Consider the following 22,224-nt stretch of genomic DNA (forward strand, 5'->3'; position numbering starts at 1 on the left):
GGCGGGCGTCAGTGGTTTTCATTTTATAGGGAGCGCTGCACTGATTTAGCAGATCATTGTTGGCTTCTGAACATCATATCACCCAACATCTATTTTTGTCATTTTATTAGTTAATTTAAGAGGGAACCAGTCATCAGATTTTTCCCATTTTATCCAAACACACCACAATTCTCAAACTTTTCCATCACTTCCTTACAACTCCTCTCTCGCTCCACTGCAGTCACACACATGAAAAGACCCGTCCTGGTAATGACTGCCGGGTGGTCCAGAGGGCACTGCTCTTTGTGCCCACAAACACTGCCCCCTCCGCCTGCGGTTGACGTCATCGCTCTCAGCGTCGGGCACATCTTACGCGGGCACAGACTAATTCCTACCTTACGCTGGTCCCCCGACATCTGCCCGGCTCCGTGGAGGACATCTCAGTTAGCGTTTACCCTTAATAGTGTGCATCTCCTGCAGTTGCAAAACTAAAACTCCCACCATACACAGCCAGATACAGGTTGTCCGGGCATGATGGGAGCTGTGGTTTTGCATCGACTGGAGAGTTGACGAAGGGGTCAACCATGTCAGAGCAGAAAAGTGTTTGAATGCACAAAGTCGGTGGCCGAGAACGGTCTGAAGATGCGATCGTAGGGAACAGAGAAAAACGAGGAGCCGGGAAAGTGCAGGCAGACAGTTATAGGGTCTTTGCTTGGCCAAGATGCCAATATGGCAGGTCAAAAAGTAAAATACTATGAGTCTATGGCACAAAGGGCCAAGTGAAAAATGTAGGCATTGTACAAGATGCTAACGCCAGATGAAGCCTCTGCACTTGTGGTAAAGTTTTATCTCAGTCTTTTGCCATGAGGGAATGCTGGGGATTGTAGTTGCTCGAGGACAGAAGCGCTTGATAATTCATGGACCCTTTAGAACATTTCCGCATTATTTGGACCCAAGACTACAAGGATTTTCCTACAATTCATAAAAGTAGGGATAAAAAAAAACAAATCAATAAAAAAAAAAAACGGTCATCACTTATATGTGGACAATGATCTAATACCACACAAAGTGAACCATCTGGTGTCTTCAATCAATGGGATGACAATCAGGTGTGAGTGGGCGACCCGTTTAATTTAAGAACAGAGGAACTGTCAATGTGACATTAAGAAAACGAAGTGTATGATGGCACAAACGAGATTTCTGAGAACATTGGAAGAGTTGTTGATGCTCCTGAGGCTGTAAGAGGTTACGCCGTATCTCTGAAGGGTTTTGCCTCCACCAATCCACAGGCAGATTGTGTACAGATGGAGGAAATTCATGACTACTAACCTCCCCAGGAGGGATCGGCCAAGAAAGATCACCCCACCTTTAAAAGACCATGAGTTTATAAAGGAACCCAAGGTAAAAGCTCAGCAACTAAAGGCCTCTCACAAGAGCTAATGTTTTTGATTCCATCTCAGGAGGACAATGAACAATAATGAGTATCACAGGATTGCAAGGAGAAAGACACTGCTCAAAAAAAAACATAGCTGCCAGTCTGCAAATTACCAAACACCACCCGAACAAGCCAGAAGATACGGAGAGCTCCCTCTGTGTTTGGGACAGAAGGGACCAAAATAAAATATTGTTCAGGTAAACATGAAAGTCAATGAGATAAAGACAATCACAACATAAAACCTCCCTACATCGGTGACACACGATGGCGGCTGTATGGTTTTTCTGCATCTGGGCAAGTACAGCCACCATCAATGCTGGAACAATTCTGAATTATGCCAGTTGTTCCTTCAGAGAGGACGAGGACTAGAACTCTAGCGCCACCTACTGAAAGCAGCGATCCTAAAAAAAGTCATTATTGACTTGGGATAAAAGCCAAACCAGAGTCTCAATTTGCAGACATGGTGTTTCAGGGTGTTGCCCATCATCAGTGCTAAGTATGATTTGACTGGGTGAGAGGATCCGGACTGAGGTCTAAGAGATGACTTTTCTCCTTGTGGAGCGTGATAAGCCAAGGCTGGCATACGTCTGCTCACTCTGACATGCCAGGGTTGGCATTGTCCACAAGGAGAAAAAGCCCATCGACCCGAGTTACAGGGCTGTGGAGTCGGTAAGCCAAACCTTCAACTCCGACTCCTCAATTTCCATGACACCGGCTCAGACTCCAAGACTACCTCATACCAGGGCTGTGGAGTCGGTAAGCCAAACCTTCAACTCCGACTCCTCAATTTCCATGACACTGACTCCAAGACTACCTCATACCAGGGCTGTGGAGTCGGTAAGCCAAACCTTCAACTCCGACTCCTCAAGTTCCATGACACTGGCTGACTCCAACACTACCTCATACCAGGGCTATGGAGTCGGTAAGCCAAACCTTCAACTCCGACTCCTCAATTTCCATGACACTGGCTGACTGCAACACTACCTCATACCAGGGCTGTGGAGTCGGTAAGCCAAACCTTCAACTCCGACTCCTCAATTTCCATGTCACCGGCTGACTCCAACACTACCTCATACCAGGGCTGTGGAGTCGGTAAGCCAAACCTTCAACTCCGACTCCTCAATTTCCATGACACTGACTCCAACACTACCTCATACCAGGGCTGTGGAGTCGGTAAGCCAAACCTTCAACTCCGACTCCTCAATTTCCATGACACCGGCTGACTCCAACACTACTTCATACCAGGGCTGTGGAGTCGGTAAGCCAAACCTTCAACTACGACTCCTCAATTTCCATGACACCGGCTCTGACTCCAACTCCACCACAATGGACTCCGACTCCACAGTCCTGCCGAGTTATGCCAGAAAATTTTAACAAGAAAATGTCAAGACGTCTACTCGTGAGCTCAATCTTAGGAGGAACAAGACAACTACCTAAAACCACAAGATGTCCTACAAATAAATAGAGGTAACATTTTGGAATGGCCGAGTCACAGTAAGGACCTCAATCCTAAGAAATGTTGTCGAAGCAGCTGAAGAGAGCAGTCCGTGGGAAAAAAACACCGGTGAAGCTGTTTTGTAGAGAGGAGCGGGCTAAAATTCCACTAAGCCAATGTGCAGGACTGATCAGCACAATTGCTGCACAAAGGTTCACTTACTTTTAACACTCCCAGACAAGTGATATTTGAGCACTTTTCTGATATTTTCGTCGAATTTTGGCAGAAATGTGGAAAGTTCCGAAGAGTTCAGAAACTTTCAGACACCGCTGCGCGTGAAGGTGGACGCAGGCGACAGTCCTAATGCACACTAGGAAGCGCTGCAGCCCCCAACACCAAGCACACAGACACGTACAATGATCAGGCGGCTTTATTTTTGTTTTCTTCTGTCTGCGGCCTTTCCGTATCACGTGATAAGACAATGGGAGCCAGAGGCAGTGATCGAAGACGGTAGCTTATTGGTGTCTCTGAGCGGCTCTGTGCAGTACAATCATTGCGGATAGACGGCAGGGGGCAGAGACGGCCCCTGGATCGGAGGTTTTCGGACACCCCTGTCCATGGTCTAGATTACCAGTGATATCGCAGTCTGGATCATGGAAAGCTCAGACCTGCATCGTCTTGTAAGGAGGCGAGGCCAACCAGATGGCAGAGGGGTCTCCATCTCCGAGAGCATGGCACAGCCATGCCGGTGGGGGGGATGGCGGGCCCCTCGCACGAGAGCGGCCCTGTAACATCATTGAGAATCAGGCAAGACGCATAGCTTAGTGTTTTCTGAGAAATCACGGCTGGCGATGAGGAGGCAGAGCGGCGGTCGGTGGGGAGGGCGGACGACGGACAATGTCCACATTGCAAGCAGCTGAAGCAGAGAGAAATGTGGCCCCCGGGAAAGGGGCCGCCAAACACTGAACCCAAAAAAAAAAAAACACGTCAGGTACACCTGTTATCCTGAGAGACACTGGGAAAAAAAAACCTAAACAAAAAAAAAACCCTCTTGCACCTCGAGCTGATGTAAATGGCACTGAAATGAACGCCCCCCCACCCCGAATACAACCGGAGTAGCCACCGTCACACCGGCGCGGGGCCAATGTGCCTCCGATATTGGCGGGTCGGAGAGGCAGGGACAGACGGCAAGTAGACGCTGCAGAATCTTCTGTCGATCCGGTGTTTCCATGAAGGTTGCACCCACCTTTACAGAAGGGACGAAAAAATAACCAAGAACCTGAAGTCCGACAAGTAGCCCACCACAACCAGATGCTGTGTGGGGGGAGGGGATGGAGACGCCTGGAGGACGGCCCCCGAGGAGAAGGTGCTCGAGTCACAGTGTCGAGCCGCCCCGATAATCCACCTCCCCCACGGGGAATTTTTTTTTATATTTTTTTGTGCAGCTTTGTCCTGAAGATTAAGGAAAACAGTCTTTTTTGTCTTTTTTTTCTGTTTTGATTTTAAAAATTGAATGTAAATGTTCAATACTTCACTCCGGGGACAAACTCCTTCGCATCGGGGTTCAAGTTACTTTTGCTCTGATAGAAAGAAAGAAAATAAAAATATATAAAAATAAATATAAGACATAAATAAAGAAATAAATAAATATACACACACACAATACATGGAAGCTGTACAGCATTCACCACAGCCGAATAGTGAGCGCAGCTCTGGGGTATAATACAGGATGTAACTCAGGATCAGTAATGTAATGTATGTACACAGTGACTGCACCAGCAGAATAGTGAGTGCAGCTCTGGAGTATAATACAGGATGTAACTCAGGATCAGTAATGTAATGTATGTACACAGTGACTGCACCAGCAGAATAGTGAGTGCAGCTCTGGAGTATAATACAGGATGTAACTCAGGATCAGTAATGTAATGTATGTACACAGTTACTACACCAGCAGAATAGTGAGTGCAGCTCTGGGGTATAATACAGGATGTAACTCAGGATCAGTAATGTAATGTATGTACACAGTGACTACACCAGCAGAATAGTGAGTGCAGCTCTGGGGTATAATACAGGATGTAACTCAGTATCAGTAATGTAATGTATGTACACAGTGACTGCACCAGCAGAATAGTGAGTGCAGCTCTGGAGTATAATACAGGAGGTAACTCAGGATCAGTAATGTAATGTATGTACACAGTGACTGCACCAGCAGAATAGTGAGTGCAGCTCTGGAGTATAATACAGGAGGTAACTCAGGATCAGTAATGTAATGTATGTACACAGTGACTACACCAGCAGAATAGTGAGTGCAGCTCTGGAGTATAATACAGGATGTAACTCAGGATCAGTAATGTAATGTATGTACACAGTGACTACACCAGCAGAATAGTGAGTGCAGCTCTGGAGTATAATACAGGATGTAACTCAGGATCAGTAATGTAATGTATGTACACAGTGACTACACCAGCAGAATAGTGAGTGCAGCTCTGGGGTATAATACAGGATGTAACTCAGGATCAGTAATGTAATGTATGTACACAGTGACTGCACCAGCAGAATAGTGAGTGCAGCTCTGGAGTATAATACAGGATGTAACTCAGAATCAGTAATGTAATGTATGTACACAGTGACTGCACCAGCAGAATAGTGAGTGCAGCTCTGGAGTATAATACAGGATGTAACTCAGGATCAGTAATGTAATGTATGTACACAGTGACTGCACCAGCAGAATAGTGAGTGCAGCTCTGGGGTATAATACAGGATGTAACTCCGTATCAGTAATGTAATGTATGTACACAGTGACTATACCAGCAGAATAGTGAGTGCAGCTCTGGGGTATAATACAGGATGTAACTCAGGATCAGTAATGTAATGTATGCACACAGTGACTGCACCAGCAGAATAGTGAGTGCAGCTCTGGAGTATAATACAGGATGTAACTCAGGATCAGTAATGTAATGTATGTACACAGTGACTGCACCAGCAGAATAGTGAGTACAGGTCTGGAGTATAATACAGGATGTAACTCAGGATCAGTAATGTAATGTATGTACACAGTGACTGCACCAGCAGAATAGTGAGTGCAGCTCTGGAGTATAATACAGGAGATAGCTCAGGATCAGTAATGTAATGTATGTACACAGTGACTGCACCAGCAGAATAGTGAGTGCAGCTCTGGAGTATAATACAGGATGTAACTCAGGATCAGTAATGTAATGTATGTACACAGTGACTACACCAGCAGAATAGTGAGTGCAGCTCTGGAGTATAATACAGGATGTAACTCAGGATCAGTAATGTAATGTATGTACACAGTGACTGCACCAGCAGAATAGTGAGTGCAGCTCTGGGGTATAATACAGGATGTAACTCCGTATCAGTAATGTAATGTATGTACACAGTGACTATACCAGCAGAATAGTGAGTGCAGCTCTGGGGTATAATACAGGATGTAACTCAGGATCAGTAATGTAATGTATGCACACAGTGACTGCACCAGCAGAATAGTGAGTGCAGCTCTGGAGTATAATACAGGATGTAACTCAGGATCAGTAATGTAATGTATGTACACAGTGACTGCACCAGCAGAATAGTGAGTACAGGTCTGGAGTATAATACAGGATGTAACTCAGGATCAGTAATGTAATGTATGTACACAGTGACTGCACCAGCAGAATAGTGAGTGCAGCTCTGGAGTATAATACAGGAGATAGCTCAGGATCAGTAATGTAATGTATGTACACAGTGACTGCACCAGCAGAATAGTGAGTGCAGCTCTGGAGTATAATACAGGATGTAACTCAGGATCAGTAATGTAATGTATGTACACAGTGACTACACCAGCAGAATAGTGAGTGCAGCTCTGGAGTATAATACAGGATGTAACTCAGGATCAGTAATGTAATGTATGTACACAGTGACTGCACCAGCAGAATAGTGAGTGCAGCTCTGGAGTATAATACAGGAGATAGCTCAGGATCAGTAATGTAATGTATGTACACAGTGACTGCACCAGCAGAATAGTGAGTGCAGCTCTGGGGTATAATACAGGAGATAGCTCAGGATCAGTAATATAATGTATGTACACAGTGACTGCACCAGCAGAATAGTGAGTGCAGCTCTGGGGTAATGTTGATGCCATTGATATTACACAGTTGTGATGCCTCCTGGTGCTTTTTATGAGACTGTACAGATGGGTAGAAGGGCAGCATATGAAAATGTGATAACATGCCAATGTAAATAGTAAAATGTCTTTTTGTTGCGGAGTCTTTGAGAAAAGGATGTGTGCCCCGCGATGTGCCCCTCAGACTAGGGTCAGTTTGCGTCGTACCCCTTGTGCCAGGTTACCCTGACGGCATGGAGTGCAGCACTCACCAGAATGTCCTCCGAACTGTGAATGTCGTTGACTGTGAGACCATTTAACTGCTGCTGCAACTGCCCCACTCCCTGCGGCAAATCGCGCGACGGGATGAACCAGTCCTGATCCTCCTCGTCCAACATCTCCTGGAAGCAGCGGTCCAGAAACTCCTGCTCCTGTAATTCTTCCTCCACCTAAAGGGTAAGACAGGGTGATGGAGCATGTGCCGAATCCGGGGGGATCCTGTGCAGCGCGGCCCACCTCCCCCAGTGCTGCTGTGGAGGGGGATCCTGACAACTTGTGCTGCTGATGTGACCGCCAGCTATAATACTGCAGATGGCTCAGCAGCTAGTCAGCGCCTGCCGGACTGTCCAGCCACCAACCGAGGCGCCGACCAATGTAAAGGGAAGCCGTCATCAGGGTGGGGCTGCCCAAACCTCCAGTCCGGCTACTCAGTCATTCACACAGAGTCTGGGGACAGGGACTGCAGCTGTGGGCAGCCTGGTCTGAGCTGGGGCATACACACACACATGGCTCTGCTACGTGGCCCCAGACACACACACCCGGCTCTGCTACGTGGCCCCAGACACACACACCCGGCTCTGCTACGTGCCTCCAGACACACACACACCCGGCTCTGCTACGTGCCCCCAGACACACACACACACCCGGCTCTGCTACGTGCCCCCAGACACACACACACGGCTCTGCTACGTGGCCCCAGACACACACACCCGGCTCTGCTACGTGCCCCCAGACACACACACATGGCTCTGCTACGTGGCCCCAGACACACACACCCGGCTCTGCTACGTGCCCCCAGACACACACACACCCGGCTCTGCTACGTGCCCCCAGACACACACACCCGGCTCTGCTACGTGCCCCCAGACACACACACCCGGCTCTGCTACGTGCCCCCAGACACACACACACCCGGCTCTGCTACGTGCCCCCAGACACACACACACCCGGCTCTGCTACGTGCCCCCAGACACACACACACCCGGCTCTGCTACGTGCCCCCAGACACACACACACCCGGCTCTGCTACGTGCCCCCAGACACACACACACCCGGCTCTGCTACGTGCCCCCAGACACACACACACCCGGCTCTGCTACGTGCCCCCAGACACACACACACCCGGCTCTGCTACGTGCCCCCAGACACACACACACCCGGCTCTGCTACGTGCCCCCAGACACACACACACCCGGCTCTGCTACGTGCCCCCAGACACACACACACCCGGCTCTGCTACGTGCCCCCAGACACACACACACCCGGCTCTGCTACGTGCCCCCAGACACACACACACCCGGCTCTGCTACGTGCCCCCAGACACACACACACCCGGCTCTGCTACGTGCCCCCAGACACACACACACACACACACGGCTCTGCTACGTGCCCCCAGACACACACACCCGGCTCTGCTACGTGCCCCCAGACAGACACACACACCCGGCTCTGCTACGTGCCCCCAGACAGACACACACACCCGGCTCTGCTACGTGCCCCCAGACACACACACACCCGGCTCTGCTACGTGCCCCCAGACACACACACACCCGGCTCTGCTACGTGCCCCCAGACACACACACACCCGGCTCTGCTACGTGCCCCCAGACACACACACACCCGGCTCTGCTACGTGCCCCCAGACACACACACACCCGGCTCTGCTACGTGCCCCCAGACACACACACACCCGGCTCTGCTACGTGCCCCCAGACACACACACACCCGGCTCTGCTACGTGCCCCCAGACACACACACACACGGCTCTGCTACGTGCCCCCAGACACACACACCCGGCTCTGCTACGTGCCCCCAGACACACACACACGGCTCTGCTACGTGCCCCCAGACACACACACCCGGCTCTGCTACGTGCCCCCAGACACACACACACCCGGCTCTGCTACGTGCCCCCAGACACACACACACCCGGCTCTGCTACGTGCCCCCAGACACACACACACCCGGCTCTGCTACGTGCCCCCAGACACACACACACGGCTCTGCTACGTGCCCCCAGACACACACACCCGGCTCTGCTACGTGCCCCCAGACAGACACACACACCCGGCTCTGCTACGTGCCCCCAGACACACACACACCCGGCTCTGCTACGTGCCCCCAGACACACACACACCCGGCTCTGCTACGTGCCCCCAGACACACACACCCGGCTCTGCTACGTGCCCCCAGACACACACACACCCGGCTCTGCTACATACCCCAGACACACACACACACACGGCTCTGCTCCGTGCCCCCAGACACACACGGCTCTGCTACGTGCCCCCAGACACACACACACACGGCTCTGCTACGTGCCCCCAGACACACGGCTCTGCTACGTGCCCCCAGACACACACACGGCTCTGCTACGTGCCCTCAGACACACACACACGGCTCTGCTCCGTGCCCCCAGACACACACACACACACACAGCTCTGCTCCGTGCCCCCAGACACACACACACACACACGGCTCTGCTACGTGCCCCCAGACACACACACACCCGGCTCTGCTCCGTGCCCCCAGACACACACACACACACGGCTCTGCTACGTGCCCCCAGACACACACACACGGCTCTGCTACGTGCCCCCAGACACACGGCTCTGCTACGTGCCCCCAGACACACACACACACGGCTCTGCTACGTGCCCCCAGACACACACACACGGCTCTGCTACGTGCCCCCAGACACACACACACACGGCCCTGCTACGTGCCCCCAGACACACGGCTCTGCTACGTGCCCCCAGACACACACACGCGGCTCTGCTACGTGCCCCCAGACACACGCGGCTCTGCTACGTGCCCCCAGACACACACGGCTCTGCTACGTGCCCCCAGACACACACGGCTCTGCTACGTGCCCCCAGACACACACACACGCGGCTCTGCTACGTGCCCCCAGACACACACACGGCTCTGCTACGTGCCCCCAGACACACGCGGCTCTGCTACGTGCCCCCACACACACGGCTCTGCTACGTGCCCCCAGACACACACACGGCTCTGCTACGTGCCCCCAGACACACACACGGCTCTGCTACGTGCCCCCAGACACACACACACACAGCTCTGCTCCGTGCCCCCAGCCACACACGGCTTTGCTACTTGCCCCCAGACACACACACACGCGGCTCTGCTACGTGCCCCCAGACACACACGCGGCTCTGCTACGTGCCCCCAGACACACACACCCGGCTCTGCTACGTGCCCCCAGACACACACGGCTCTGCTACGTGCCCCCAGACACACGCGGCTCTGCTACTTGCCCCCACACACACGGCTCTGCTACGTGCCCCCCCACACACACACACACGGCTCTGCTACGTGCCCCCAGACACACACACCCGGCTCTGCTACGTGCCCCCAGACACACGCGGCTCTGCTACGTGCCCCCAGACACACGCGGCTCTGCTACTTGCCCCCACACACACGGCTCTGCTACGTGCCCCCACACACGGCTCTGCTACGTGCCCCCACACACACACACACGGCTCTGCTACGTGCCCCCAGACACACACACGGCTCTGCTACGTGCCCCCAGACACACACGGCTCTGCTACGTGCCCCCAGACACACACACGGCTCTGCTCCAGGGCCCCAGACACACACGGCTCTGCTACATGGCCACACACACAGCTCTGCTCCATGGCCCCAGACACAAACACATACACGCGGCTCTGCTACGTGCCCCCAGACACACACACACGCGGCTCTGCTACGTGCCCCCAGACACACACACACACGCGGCTCTGCTACGTGCCCCCAGACACACACGCGCGCGCGGCTCTGCTACGTGCCCACAGACACACACGCGGCTCTGCAAAGTGCCCCCACACACACAGCTCTGCTCCATGGCCCCAGACACAAACACGGCTCTGCTCCATGGCCCCACACACACACACGGCTCTGCTCCATGGCCCCACACACACACACGGCTCTGCTCCATGGCCCCAGACACACACACGGCTCTGCTACGTGCCCCCAGACACACACACGCGGCTCTGCTACGTGCCCCCAGACACACACACGGCTCTGCTCCATGGCCCCAGACACACACACGCGGCTCTGCTACGTGCCCCCAGACACACACACACGCTGCTCTGCTACGTGCCCCCAGACACACACGCGCGCGCGGCTCTGCTACGTGCCCACAGACACACACGCGGCTCTGCAAAGTGCCCCCACACACACAGCTCTGCTCCATGGCCCCAGACACAAACACGGCTCTGCTCCATGGCCCCACACACACACACGGCTCTGCTCCATGGCCCCACACACACACACGGCTCTGCTCCATGGCCCCAGACACACACACGGCTCTGCTACGTGCCCCCAGACACACACACGCGGCTCTGCTACGTGCCCCCAGACACACACACACGCTGCTCTGCTACGTGCCCCCAGACACACACGCGCGCGCGGCTCTGCTACGTGCCCACAGACACACACGCGGCTCTGCAAAGTGCCCCCACACACACAGCTCTGCTCCATGGCCCCAGACACAAACACGGCTCTGCTCCATGGCCCCACACACACACACGGCTCTGCTCCATGGCCCCACACACACACGCGGCTCTGCTACGTGCCCCCAGACACACACACGGCTCTGCTACGTGCCCCCAGACACACACACACGCGGCTCTGCTACGTGCCCCCAGACACACACACACACGCGGCTCTGCTACGTGCCCCCAGACACACACGCGCGCGCGGCTCTGCTACGTGCCCACAGACACACACGCGGCTCTGCAAAGTGCCCCCACACACACAGCTCTGCTCCATGGCCCCAGACACAAACACGGCTCTGCTCCATGGCCCCACACACACACACGGCTCTGCTCCATGGCCCCACACACACACACGGCTCTGCTCCATGGCCCCAGACACACACACGGCTCTGCTACGTGCCCCCAGACACACACACGCGGCTCTGCTACGTGCCCCCAGACACACACACGGCTCTGCTCCATGGCCCCAGACACACACACGCGGCTCTGCTACGTGCCCCCAGACACACACACACGCTGCTCTGCTACGTGCCCCCAGACACACACGCGCGCGCGGCTCTGCTACGTGCCCACAGACACACACGCGGCTCTGCAAAGTGCCCCCACACACACAGCTCTGCTCCATGGCCCCAGACACAAACACGGCTCTGCTCCATGGCCCCACACACACACACGGCTCTGCTCCATGGCCCCACACACACACACGGCTCTGCTCCATGGCCCCACACACACACGGCTCTGCTCCATGGCCCCAGACACACACACGGCTCTGCTACGTGCCCCCAGACACACACACGCGGCTCTGCTACGTGCCCCCAGACACACACACGGCTCTGCTCCATGGCCCCAGACACACACACACACGGCTCTGCTACGTGCCCCCAGACACACACACACGCGGCTCTGCTACGTGCCCCCAGACACACACACACGCGGCTCTGCTACGTGCCCCCAGACACACACACACGCGGCTCTGCTACAGGAACATTTCCTTACACACATGACCACATCTTGTAGTTCCTGATTGTGACCTCCATGGAGACCGCAGGAGATAAGAAGCTGCAGGACCTTTCACTCGATGACCTGAAGCCCCTTGAGGTCCTGTGGTCACCAGACCCGAAAGGTCCTAGAATTACTGGTGCAGAAGGTCCTGTAGCCTCCGCTCCTGCTCTGCAGCGATCACATAGATCTGTGCCCAGTGTTGGACTGCGCTGCCAAGAACCCACCAATAATCTCCAGGACCCCTCTTCTCAGCTACATACAAGGTGACATTGTCATCATTCACAATATTCTATAACAATGATCTGGGCAGATTGAGGAATACGATGCCGCCACTGTCTGTGCACAGTGATTCAGGTATATAGTGCCAAGTACTGCTCACACGATGGTGGCCCACCAGATTCCCATGCTCTCCTGTCCGCCCCCCATGCTTTACACTGTAGTTCTCTCTGAATGGCGGTCACATACCTGTCTGTTGAAATCCTCCTCATTTTCCATCCACATGTATTCTGCAAACGGGTTGTTCTCGTTCTCGTCGTGCCCGTTCACCACCTGCTCATCCTTGGATTTGTTGTTAGACGAGGAATTCCCGATGTTTGAGCCGTTCATCATGGCGGTATCTGTGCGGGAGGAACAGCCTGATTACACCATTACCGGGTGCCAAAGCGCTATAGTGCATGGCGGCAAGAAGGACCCCCATACAAAGGTTACTGGGGAGAATACGAGAATAAAGACCCCCGTACACATTAGATGAGAGGTATGAACTCTCTGACCAACAGGGACCACACATTGATGAAGTAGCAAGTGCCGACGATATAGCAGCGAGCGAGGGAACAGACGTCGGTAGCTAGCGCTGGGAGATGGGAGTCACGGCGAGGGGCGAGACACGGCAACGGCGAGGGGCAAGACACAGCAACGGCGAGGGGCGAGACACAGCAACGACGAGGGGCGAGAGACAGCAACGGCGACGACGAGACACAGCAACGGCGACGAGTGGCGAGACACAGCAACGGCGACGACGAGGGGCGAGACACGGCGACGACGAGGGGCGAGACACGGCGACGACGAGGGGCGAGACACGGCGACGACGAGGGGCGAGACATGGCGACGACGAGGGGCGAGACACAGCAAAGGCGACGACGAGGGGCGAGACACAGCAACGGCGACGACGAGGGGCGAGACACCGCAACGGCGATGACGAGGGGCGAGACACGGCGACGACGAGGGGCGAGACAAACGGCGACGACGAGGGGCGAGACAGCAACGGCGACGACGAGGGGCGAGACAGCAACGGCGACGACGAGGGGCGAGACACAGCAACGACGAGGGGCGAGACACAGCAACGGCGAGGGGCGAGACACAGCAACGGCGAGGGGCGAGACACAGCAACGGCGACGACAAGGGGCGAGACACAGCAACGGCGACGACGAGGGGCGAGACACAGCAACGACGAGGGGCGAGACACAGCAACGACGAAGGGCGAGGGGTGACAGCAGCACCAATTCCCCAGGAAGCTCCTGATATCTGTCTCCAACCACGTCCTGTACACCGCCAGAACAGGAAGCCACAGGTGGCAGAGCACCAACCAAGCACCTCAGAGCCGCCGTGAGACGAGTACTCCAGGCAGGGCTGCAGCGGGTATCAGAGAACCCCCATGAAAATATGCAGCCGAACTTCAGTGATGCAGAAGCTGCGTCCGTCAGCTGCGAGCCTCCTGGACAGCACTGAACAGCCCACCCATTATCAGGGCTCTGGAGTCAGTCTGGGAAATTGAGTAGTAGAGATTTGGCTTACCAACTCCACAGCCCTGCCTGTTACAACAGCCGTGATCGCGCTTTCTGCTAGCTGTTGTAACTGAATATAGACAGGTCAGTAATCACTACACAAACAATATGAGGCCGGTTCTCTGGGAATGTCATAAAGAAGGAAGACGACAAGACCCGAATAACTGAGAACCACTTGGGAGACTGTTACATTTACTGCCGCGTACAGAGAGGACTCCCGGTGACGCGCTGTGGAAGTATTGGGCCCTTCTTTCGCTCTGGCATCAATGCGTTAGAGAACAGTACCGGCCATGGCGAGGCAAGGGGCCGCACAACTGCCGTGATGTTTGCAGGGGACCAGTGATGTGTAACGTTAAGACGAGGGTCTATCAACCAAGAGACTGATCACAAAGTGCCCCCCGCCATGGCTGCAGCGCCACCACAGGGGAAACGCAGCATTACACAGCGCTCACTCATATCAATGACGGGGAGGATGCATGTCCCCTTCTGATCAGGAGCCTCATCTCTTGGCCAGAAGACCCTCTTTTACATATAACCATGAAGACCTAACGGCCATATATCTAAAATAGGTTTATATACCAGACCCCTCCTGATGAAGCCCAGTAACCGGTGAAACACACAAGTGTCGTGTGCTCCTAACCACCAGTCCAGTCACACCAGGGTCTATGCTCAAGTAAAGGGAACACTTACACAACACAATGTAACTCCAAGTCAATCAATCACTTCTGTGAAGTCAGTATGTCCTGATATGAAGCAACATCGATTGTGAGTCAATGTCTCCTGCCGTTGTACAAATGGAACAGGCAACAGGTAGAAGTGATCGGCAATTAGCAAGACAACCCTATAAAGGAGCGGTTCTGAAGGGGGTGACCACAGACCATGTCTCTGTTCTCATCCTTTTTGGGCACTTTTGCATTTTGTCATTGCTCTCACCCCTAGATGTACAGTAGCATGAGGCGGTGTCTTCAACCCACAGAACTTGTTCAGATAGTGCAGCTCATCCAGGATGGCACATCAATGTGAGCTGTGGCAAGAAGGGTGGCTGTGTGTCAGCACAGTGTCTGGAGCATGGAGCGGATACCAGGGGAAAGGCCACAACAGCTGATGTAGAGGGGGCGTAGGAGGGCAGCAACCTAGCAGCAGGACCGCTACCTCCTCCTTTGTGCAAGGAACAGGAGCAGCAGTGTCAGAGCCCTGCAAAATGACCTACAGCAGGCCACTAACATCCATTTCTGCTCACACTGGCAGGGTATGTTCTCTCAGTCAGTAAACGCTGCGGGTTGGATGCTGTGTACATCCGCAGCGTCCAAATCTTACAGCATACTGAATGGGATTTCAAGAAGTTCCATCCACTATGCGTGCCAAGACGCCCACGGCTTTCCTGCGGAGACGGGCATGCGGTGCATCTTTACAGATTGCAGCATGTCTATGTATCTTGCGGGATACGAGCCTCCACAAAATAAATATCACCGTCCAATATTGGACGCGGTGATTCTGCACGGTTCAATGAACACATGCGGAATCACCTGCGTTCAAAAGCCGGCAGCGCTTTGGACGCAGCTGACATGTGCTGTGTTCAAATAGCTGCCGACTCCTGACCGTGGGCACATACCCTACAACACAGACTCCATGAGGATGGTCTGAGTGCCCGACGTCCACAGATGGGGGTTGTGCTCACAGCCCAACACCGTGCAGGACGCTTGGCATTTGCCACAGAACACCAGGATTGGCAAATTCACCACTGGCGCCCTGTGCTCTTCACAGATGAAAGCAGGTTCACACTGAGCACATGTGACGGACGTGACAGAGTCTGGAGACTCCGTGGAGAGCGATCTGCTGCCTGCAACATCCTTCAGCATGACCGGTTTGGCAGTGGGTCAGTAATGGTGTGGGGTGGCATTTCTTTGGAGGGCCGCACAGCCCTCCATGTGCTCGCCAGAGGTAGCCTGACTGCCATTAGGTACCGAGATGAGATCCTCAGACCCCTTGTGAGACCATATTCTGGTGCGGTTGGCCCTGGGTTCCTCCTAATGCAGGACAGTGCCAGACCTCATGTGGCTGGAGTGTGGCTGGAGTGTGCCAGCAGTTCCTGCAAGATGAAGGCATTGAAGCTATGGACTAGCCGCCCGATCCCCAGACCTGAATCTGATGGAACACATCTGGGACATCATGTCTCGCACCATCCACCAACGTCACGTTGCACCACAGACTGTCCAGGAGTTGGCGGATGCTTTAGTCCAGGTCTGGGAGGAGATCCCTCAGGAGACCATCCGCCGCCTCACCAGGAGCATGCCCAGGCATTGTAGGGAGGTCATACAAGCACGTGGAGGCCACACACACTACTGAGCATCGTTTCCTTGTCTTGAGGCATTTCCACTGAAGTTGGATCAGCCTGTAACTTCATTTTCCACTTTGATTTTGAGCATCATTCCAATTCCAGACCTCCGTGGGATATTAGTTGTGATTTACGATGATCATTTTTAAGTTTTACTGTTCTCATCGTATTCCACTATGTAATGAGTAACAATTTACAAGTGGAACATTTCAGTGATATCTAGGATGTGGGATTTTAGTGTTCTCTATTTTTTGAGCATTTTTTCTGCACAACCACTTGGACGTGCTCCCTGGACCATTACCTGTCAGGACACCATTGTGTGACACACGGCAGGACAATGTCGCCCTCTGGACCTTCAGTCTACATTGATCTATGTACCATACGTGGGGTTTTCTCCGGTCCTTTCCTTTAGTGAGGTGGCCCTTGTTGCTATGCTATGGTGACCTGGGACTTTGGGAGCCTTTCCTGGCAGCTCACCCTCTTGGCACGGTGTCATGGTGGTCCGGGACCTTCAGATGTCAGCAGTGACGAGGTTCATATGTTCTGAACGTTCACTAAGAAGCTCGTGTTTAGCTGTGATCCACGCTAGAGATCCGGACTTCTACTTATGTGTGATGATTACTGGGGGCTGTAGCCTCTATAATGGGGGCTTCCGTCTCTCTGTCCATTATTTTCCCACCTCCGCCCCTCCCCCGCTTATGTCTTATCTGACTTTCCCAACTTTTTTCTGTATATTTTTTAAATTCTATTTCCTTTTTTAACACGTTTAAGAAAGATGAATCCCCATAGATGATGTTCGTCTCATCCCACGCACTATCAGTCTCGTCTTAGATGGAGCGTACGGTTACAGATTGGGGCCCTCGGAATAATCGAAAGTTACTATTGTGTGCGGAGCCGCAGTCGCTGCTCCCCCAGAGCCACAGTCACCGCTACCCCACAGCCCGAGAGGCCGTACCCCACAGCCCGAGAGGCCGTACCCCACAGCCCGAGAGGCCGTACCCCACAGCCCGAGAGGCCGTACCCCACAGCCCGAGAGGCCGTACCCCACAGCCCGAGAGGCCGTACCCCACAGCCCGAGAGGCCGTACCCCACAGCCCGTACCCCACAGCCCGAGAGGCCGTACCCCACAGCCCGAGAGGCCGTACCCCACAGCCCGAGAGGCCGTACCCCACAGCCCGAGAGGCCGTACCCCACAGCCCGAGAGGTCAAACCCCACAGCCCGAGAGGCCGTACCCCACAGCCCGAGAGGCCGTACCCCACAGCCCGAGAGGCCGTACCCCACAGCCCGAGAGGCCGTACCCCACAGCCCGAGAGGTCAAACCCCACAGCCCGAGAGGCCGTACCCCACAGCCCGAGAGGCCGTACCCCACAGCCCGAGAGGCCGTACCCCACAGCCCGAGAGGCCGTACCCCACAGCCCGAGAGGCCGTACCCCACAGCCCGAGAGGCCGTACCCCACAGCCCGAGAGGCCGTACCCCACAGCCCGAGAGGTCAATTATTTACAAATAGATGCATTTTGTGCAAGTTGTTAGGTGTCCTGGGGGTGGTCCCAGCACTGGCCGGTGCTCCTGCCTCCTGTCCGTCACCATTCTCTCCACTCCTCTAAAAAGTGGGGTATCTGTGGCCTGACAGATCTACAGTTTGGGGGGCAGCTCAATAAGAGCCAAGGATCATGGGGTTGTCACAGTGTTGGGGTCCGGCGCCCCCCACCGATCAGCTGGATGTGGCCAGTGAGAGCAGCGCAGCTCCCTGCAGTGGCCGTTGTCAGTGCTGCATTTCCTATAGAAGTGAACGATCTGAGGTAAATTCTCAGCGCAGATAAATGGGGGGTGCGGGACCCTCAGCGATGTCACCAGGGTGACCGAGCAGTCCAGGACGCCCCTGTAATGGGGTCACCAGGCTTGGACTCGCGGACCCTCATCCTCCGCACTGGAGCCTCCATCACCCGACATCATGGGCCGCGCACGGCAGGCTATGCTGGGGGTTGTAGTTCTTCCCAAACTGGGGGCTCTTGTAACTACAACTCCCAGCAGGCACTAGCAGCAGAAGACAGCACGCTGGGAGTTGTAGTCCTGTCAGTGTGTACTATTGCTGCAGCAGCCTTCTGGCTGTCACAGAACTACAACTCCCAGCATCCTTTGATAGATGCCGTGGCATGCTGGGAGCTGTAGTCCTGCTACGAGGTACATGTATTATTACTGATACAGAACTACAACTCCCAGCATCCTTTGATAGATGCCGTGGCATGCTGGGAGCTGTAGTCCTGCTACGAGGTACATGTATTATTACTGATACAGGACTACAAGTCCCAGCATCCTTTGATAGATGCCGTGGCATGCTGGAAGCTGTAGTCCTGCTACGAGGTACATGTATTATTACTGATACAGAACTACAACTCCCAGCATCCTTTGATAGATGCCGTGGCATGCTGGGAGCTGTAGTCCTGCTACGAGGTACATGTATTATTACTGATACAGAACTACAACTCCCAGCATCCTTTGATAGATGCCGTGGCATGCTGGGAGCTGTAGTCCTGCTACGAGGTACATGTATTATTACTGATACAGAACTACAACTCCCAGCATCCTTTGATAGATGCCGTGGCATGCTGGGAGCTGTAGTCCTGCTACGAGGTACATGTATTATTACTGATACAGAACTACAACTCCCAGCATCCTTTGATAGATGCCGTGGCATGCTGGGAGCTGTAGTCCTGCTACGAGGTACATGTATTATTACCGATACAGAACTATAACTCCCAGCATCCTTTGATAGATGCCGTGGCATGCTGGGAGCTGTAGTCCTGCTACGAGGTACATGTATTATTACTGATACAGAACTACAACTCCCAGCATCCTTTGATAGATGCCGTGGCATGCTGGGAGCTGTAGTCCTGCTACGAGGTACATGTATTATTACTGATACAGGACTACAACTCCCAGCATCCTTTGATAGATGCCGTGGCATGCTGGGAGCTGTAGTCCTGCTACGAGGTACATGTATTATTACTGATACAGGACTACAACTTCCAGCATCCTTTGATAGATGCCGTGGCATGCTGGGAGCTGTAGTCCTGCTACGAGGTACATGTATTATTACTGATACAGAACTACAACTCCCAGCATCCTTTCATAGATGCCGTGGCATGCTGGGAGCTGTAGTCCTGCTACGAGGTACATGTATTATTACTGATACAGAACTATAACTCCCAGCATCCTTTGATAGATGCCGTGGCATGCTGGGAGCTGTAGTCCTGCTACGAGGTTACATGTATTATTACTGATACAGGACTACAAGTCCCAGCATCCTGACAGAGTGTGCTTGCTGCATGCTGGGAGTTGTAGTCCTGCTACGAGGTTACATGTATTATTACTGATACAGAACTACAACTCCCAGCATCCTTTGATAGATGCCGTGGCATGCTGGGAGCTGTAGTCCTGCTACGAGGTACATGTATTATTACTGATACAGCACTACAAGTCCCAGCATCCTTTGATAGATGCCGTGGCATGCTGGGAGCTGTAGTCCTGCTACGAGGTTACATGTATTATTACTGATACAGGACTACAAGTCCCAGCATCCTTTGATAGATGCCGTGGCATGCTGGGAGCTGTAGTCCTGCTACGAGGTTACATGTATTATTACTGATACAGGACTACAACTCCCAGCATCCTTTGATAGATGCCGTGGCATGCTGGGAGCTGTAGTCCTGCTACGAGGTACATGTATTATTACTGATACAGGACTACAACTCCCAGCATCCTTTGATAGATGCCGTGGCATGCTGGGAGCTGTAGTCCTGCTACGAGGTACATGTATTATTACTGATACAGAACTACAACTCCCAGCATCCTTTCATAGATGCCGTGGCATGCTGGGAGCTGTAGTCCTGCTACGAGGTACATGTATTATTACTGATACAGAACTATAACTCCCAGCATCCTTTGATAGATGCCGTGGCATGCTGGGAGCTGTAGTCCTGCTACGAGGTTACATGTATTATTACTGATACAGGACTACAAGTCCCAGCATCCTGACAGAGTGTGCTTGCTGCATGCTGGGAGTTGTAGTCCTGCTACGAGGTTACATGTATTATTACTGATACAGAACTACAACTCCCAGCATCCTTTGATAGATGCCGTGGCATGCTGGGAGCTGTAGTCCTGCTACGAGGTACATGTATTATTACTGATACAGAACTACAACTCCCAGCATCCTTTGATAGATGCCGTGGCATGCTGGGAGCTGTAGTCCTGCTACGAGGTACATGTATTATTACTGATACAGCACTACAAGTCCCAGCATCCTTTGATAGATGCCGTGGCATGCTGGGAGTTGTAGTCCTGCTACGAGGTACATGTATTATTACTGATACAGGACTACAAGTCCCAGCATCCTTTGATAGATGCCGTGGCATGCTGGGAGCTGTAGTCCTGCTACGAGGTACATGTATTATTACTGATACAGGACTACAACTCCCAGCATCCTTTGATAGATGCCGTGGCATGCTGGGAGCTGTAGTCCTGCTACGAGGTACATGTATTATTACTGATACAGGACTACAAGTCCCAGCATCCTTTGATAGATGCCGTGGCATGCTGGGAGCTGTAGTCCTGCTACGAGGTACATGTATTATTACTGATACAGGACTACAAGTCCCAGCATCCTGACAGAGTGTGCTTGCTGCATGCTGGGAGTTGTAGTCCTGCCGCAGGGGACACGTGTATTACCGGTATAGGACTACAAGTCCCAGCAGCCCGCGGCGGAGGGCGCCTGCAGTGCTCCGCGGGGGCCGCATGTCTGTGCGGAGCCGATAACCGCCATGTTGGTGCTCGCACAACTTTCCCGGCGGATGTCCGCAGAGCCGCACACGGCCGCATTGAGGGGCCCGGGCCTACCTCCGCTCTCCGCACCTACAGCCTGCGCCGCTGCTCTCGTCCCCCACGGTGATCGCTGCTCGTCCGGTACGCGCGGCCTCCTGCCTGACTGACGCCTCCGCCGCGCTGCTGCTCACCGCCGCCTGCACCGATCACCCTCGTTCACTATGGCGAGTACACAGGCCACGCCTCCCGTCCCGCCTCCCTCCGCACCGGACTGGCTGGCGCCTCACGTCCGTCACGGGCAGCTCCGTCCTGTGATTGGCGGCTGACAAGACGTAACTGGGGAGGGGCCCTTGACGTCCCTTGCGTCAGATTAGACGTGAGGACGGCATGACGTTGACACACCTCTTTACGCGATTACGTCACGCCCCTTTACTACTAGGACGCCGTAAAGGAGTGAAGAGGGCGGAGTAAGGAGACAGCCGACAAGCGGGAAAGAGTTTGTTGGCCGGTGGGCGTGTCCGTGACTGGGCTTC

General features: G+C 53.8%; 1 protein-coding gene across 3 annotated transcripts; it reads right to left on the reverse strand.

Moving 5' to 3' along the window:
* Window positions 1-3,264: 3,264 nt before the first annotated feature.
* Window positions 3,265-21,983, reverse strand: PAIP2B (poly(A) binding protein interacting protein 2B). 3 transcript variants are annotated; one of them, XM_069745118.1, is made up of 4 exons: window positions 21,883-21,983; window positions 13,218-13,369; window positions 7,224-7,400; window positions 3,265-4,429 (listed from the first exon to the last, which is right to left on the reverse strand). In XM_069745118.1, exons 2-4 carry the CDS (start codon window positions 13,359-13,361, stop codon window positions 4,373-4,375), a joined length of 378 nt encoding a protein of 125 aa, XP_069601219.1. In that variant the 5' UTR covers window positions 13,362-13,369; window positions 21,883-21,983; the 3' UTR covers window positions 3,265-4,372. The 3 variants fall into 3 exon arrangements, with proteins under 3 accessions (XP_069601219.1, XP_069601218.1, XP_069601220.1); XM_069745117.1 differs by having other exon boundaries at window positions 21,767-21,950; XM_069745119.1 differs by having other exon boundaries at window positions 21,782-21,937.
* Window positions 21,984-22,224: the final 241 nt, after the last annotated feature.

The sequence above is a fragment of the Ranitomeya imitator genome, chromosome 1, assembly GCF_032444005.1.
Source record: "Ranitomeya imitator isolate aRanImi1 chromosome 1, aRanImi1.pri, whole genome shotgun sequence".
Lineage (NCBI taxonomy): Eukaryota > Metazoa > Chordata > Amphibia > Anura > Dendrobatidae > Ranitomeya > Ranitomeya imitator.

Bases quoted from the DNA above. Each gene is read 5' to 3' on its own strand.
- PAIP2B (XM_069745118.1), bottom strand. From the start codon at position 13,361: ATGATGAACGGCTCAAACATCGGGAATTCCTCGTCTAACAACAAATCC. The intron at 7,401-13,217 runs GTATGTGACCGC...CTTACCCTTTAG, and splicing joins AGGAGGATTTCAACAGACAG to GTGGAGGAAGAATTACAGGA. The intron at 4,430-7,223 runs GTGAGTGCTGCA...TCTTTCTATCAG, and splicing joins ACAGTTCGGAGGACATTCTG to AGCAAAAGTAACTTGAACCC.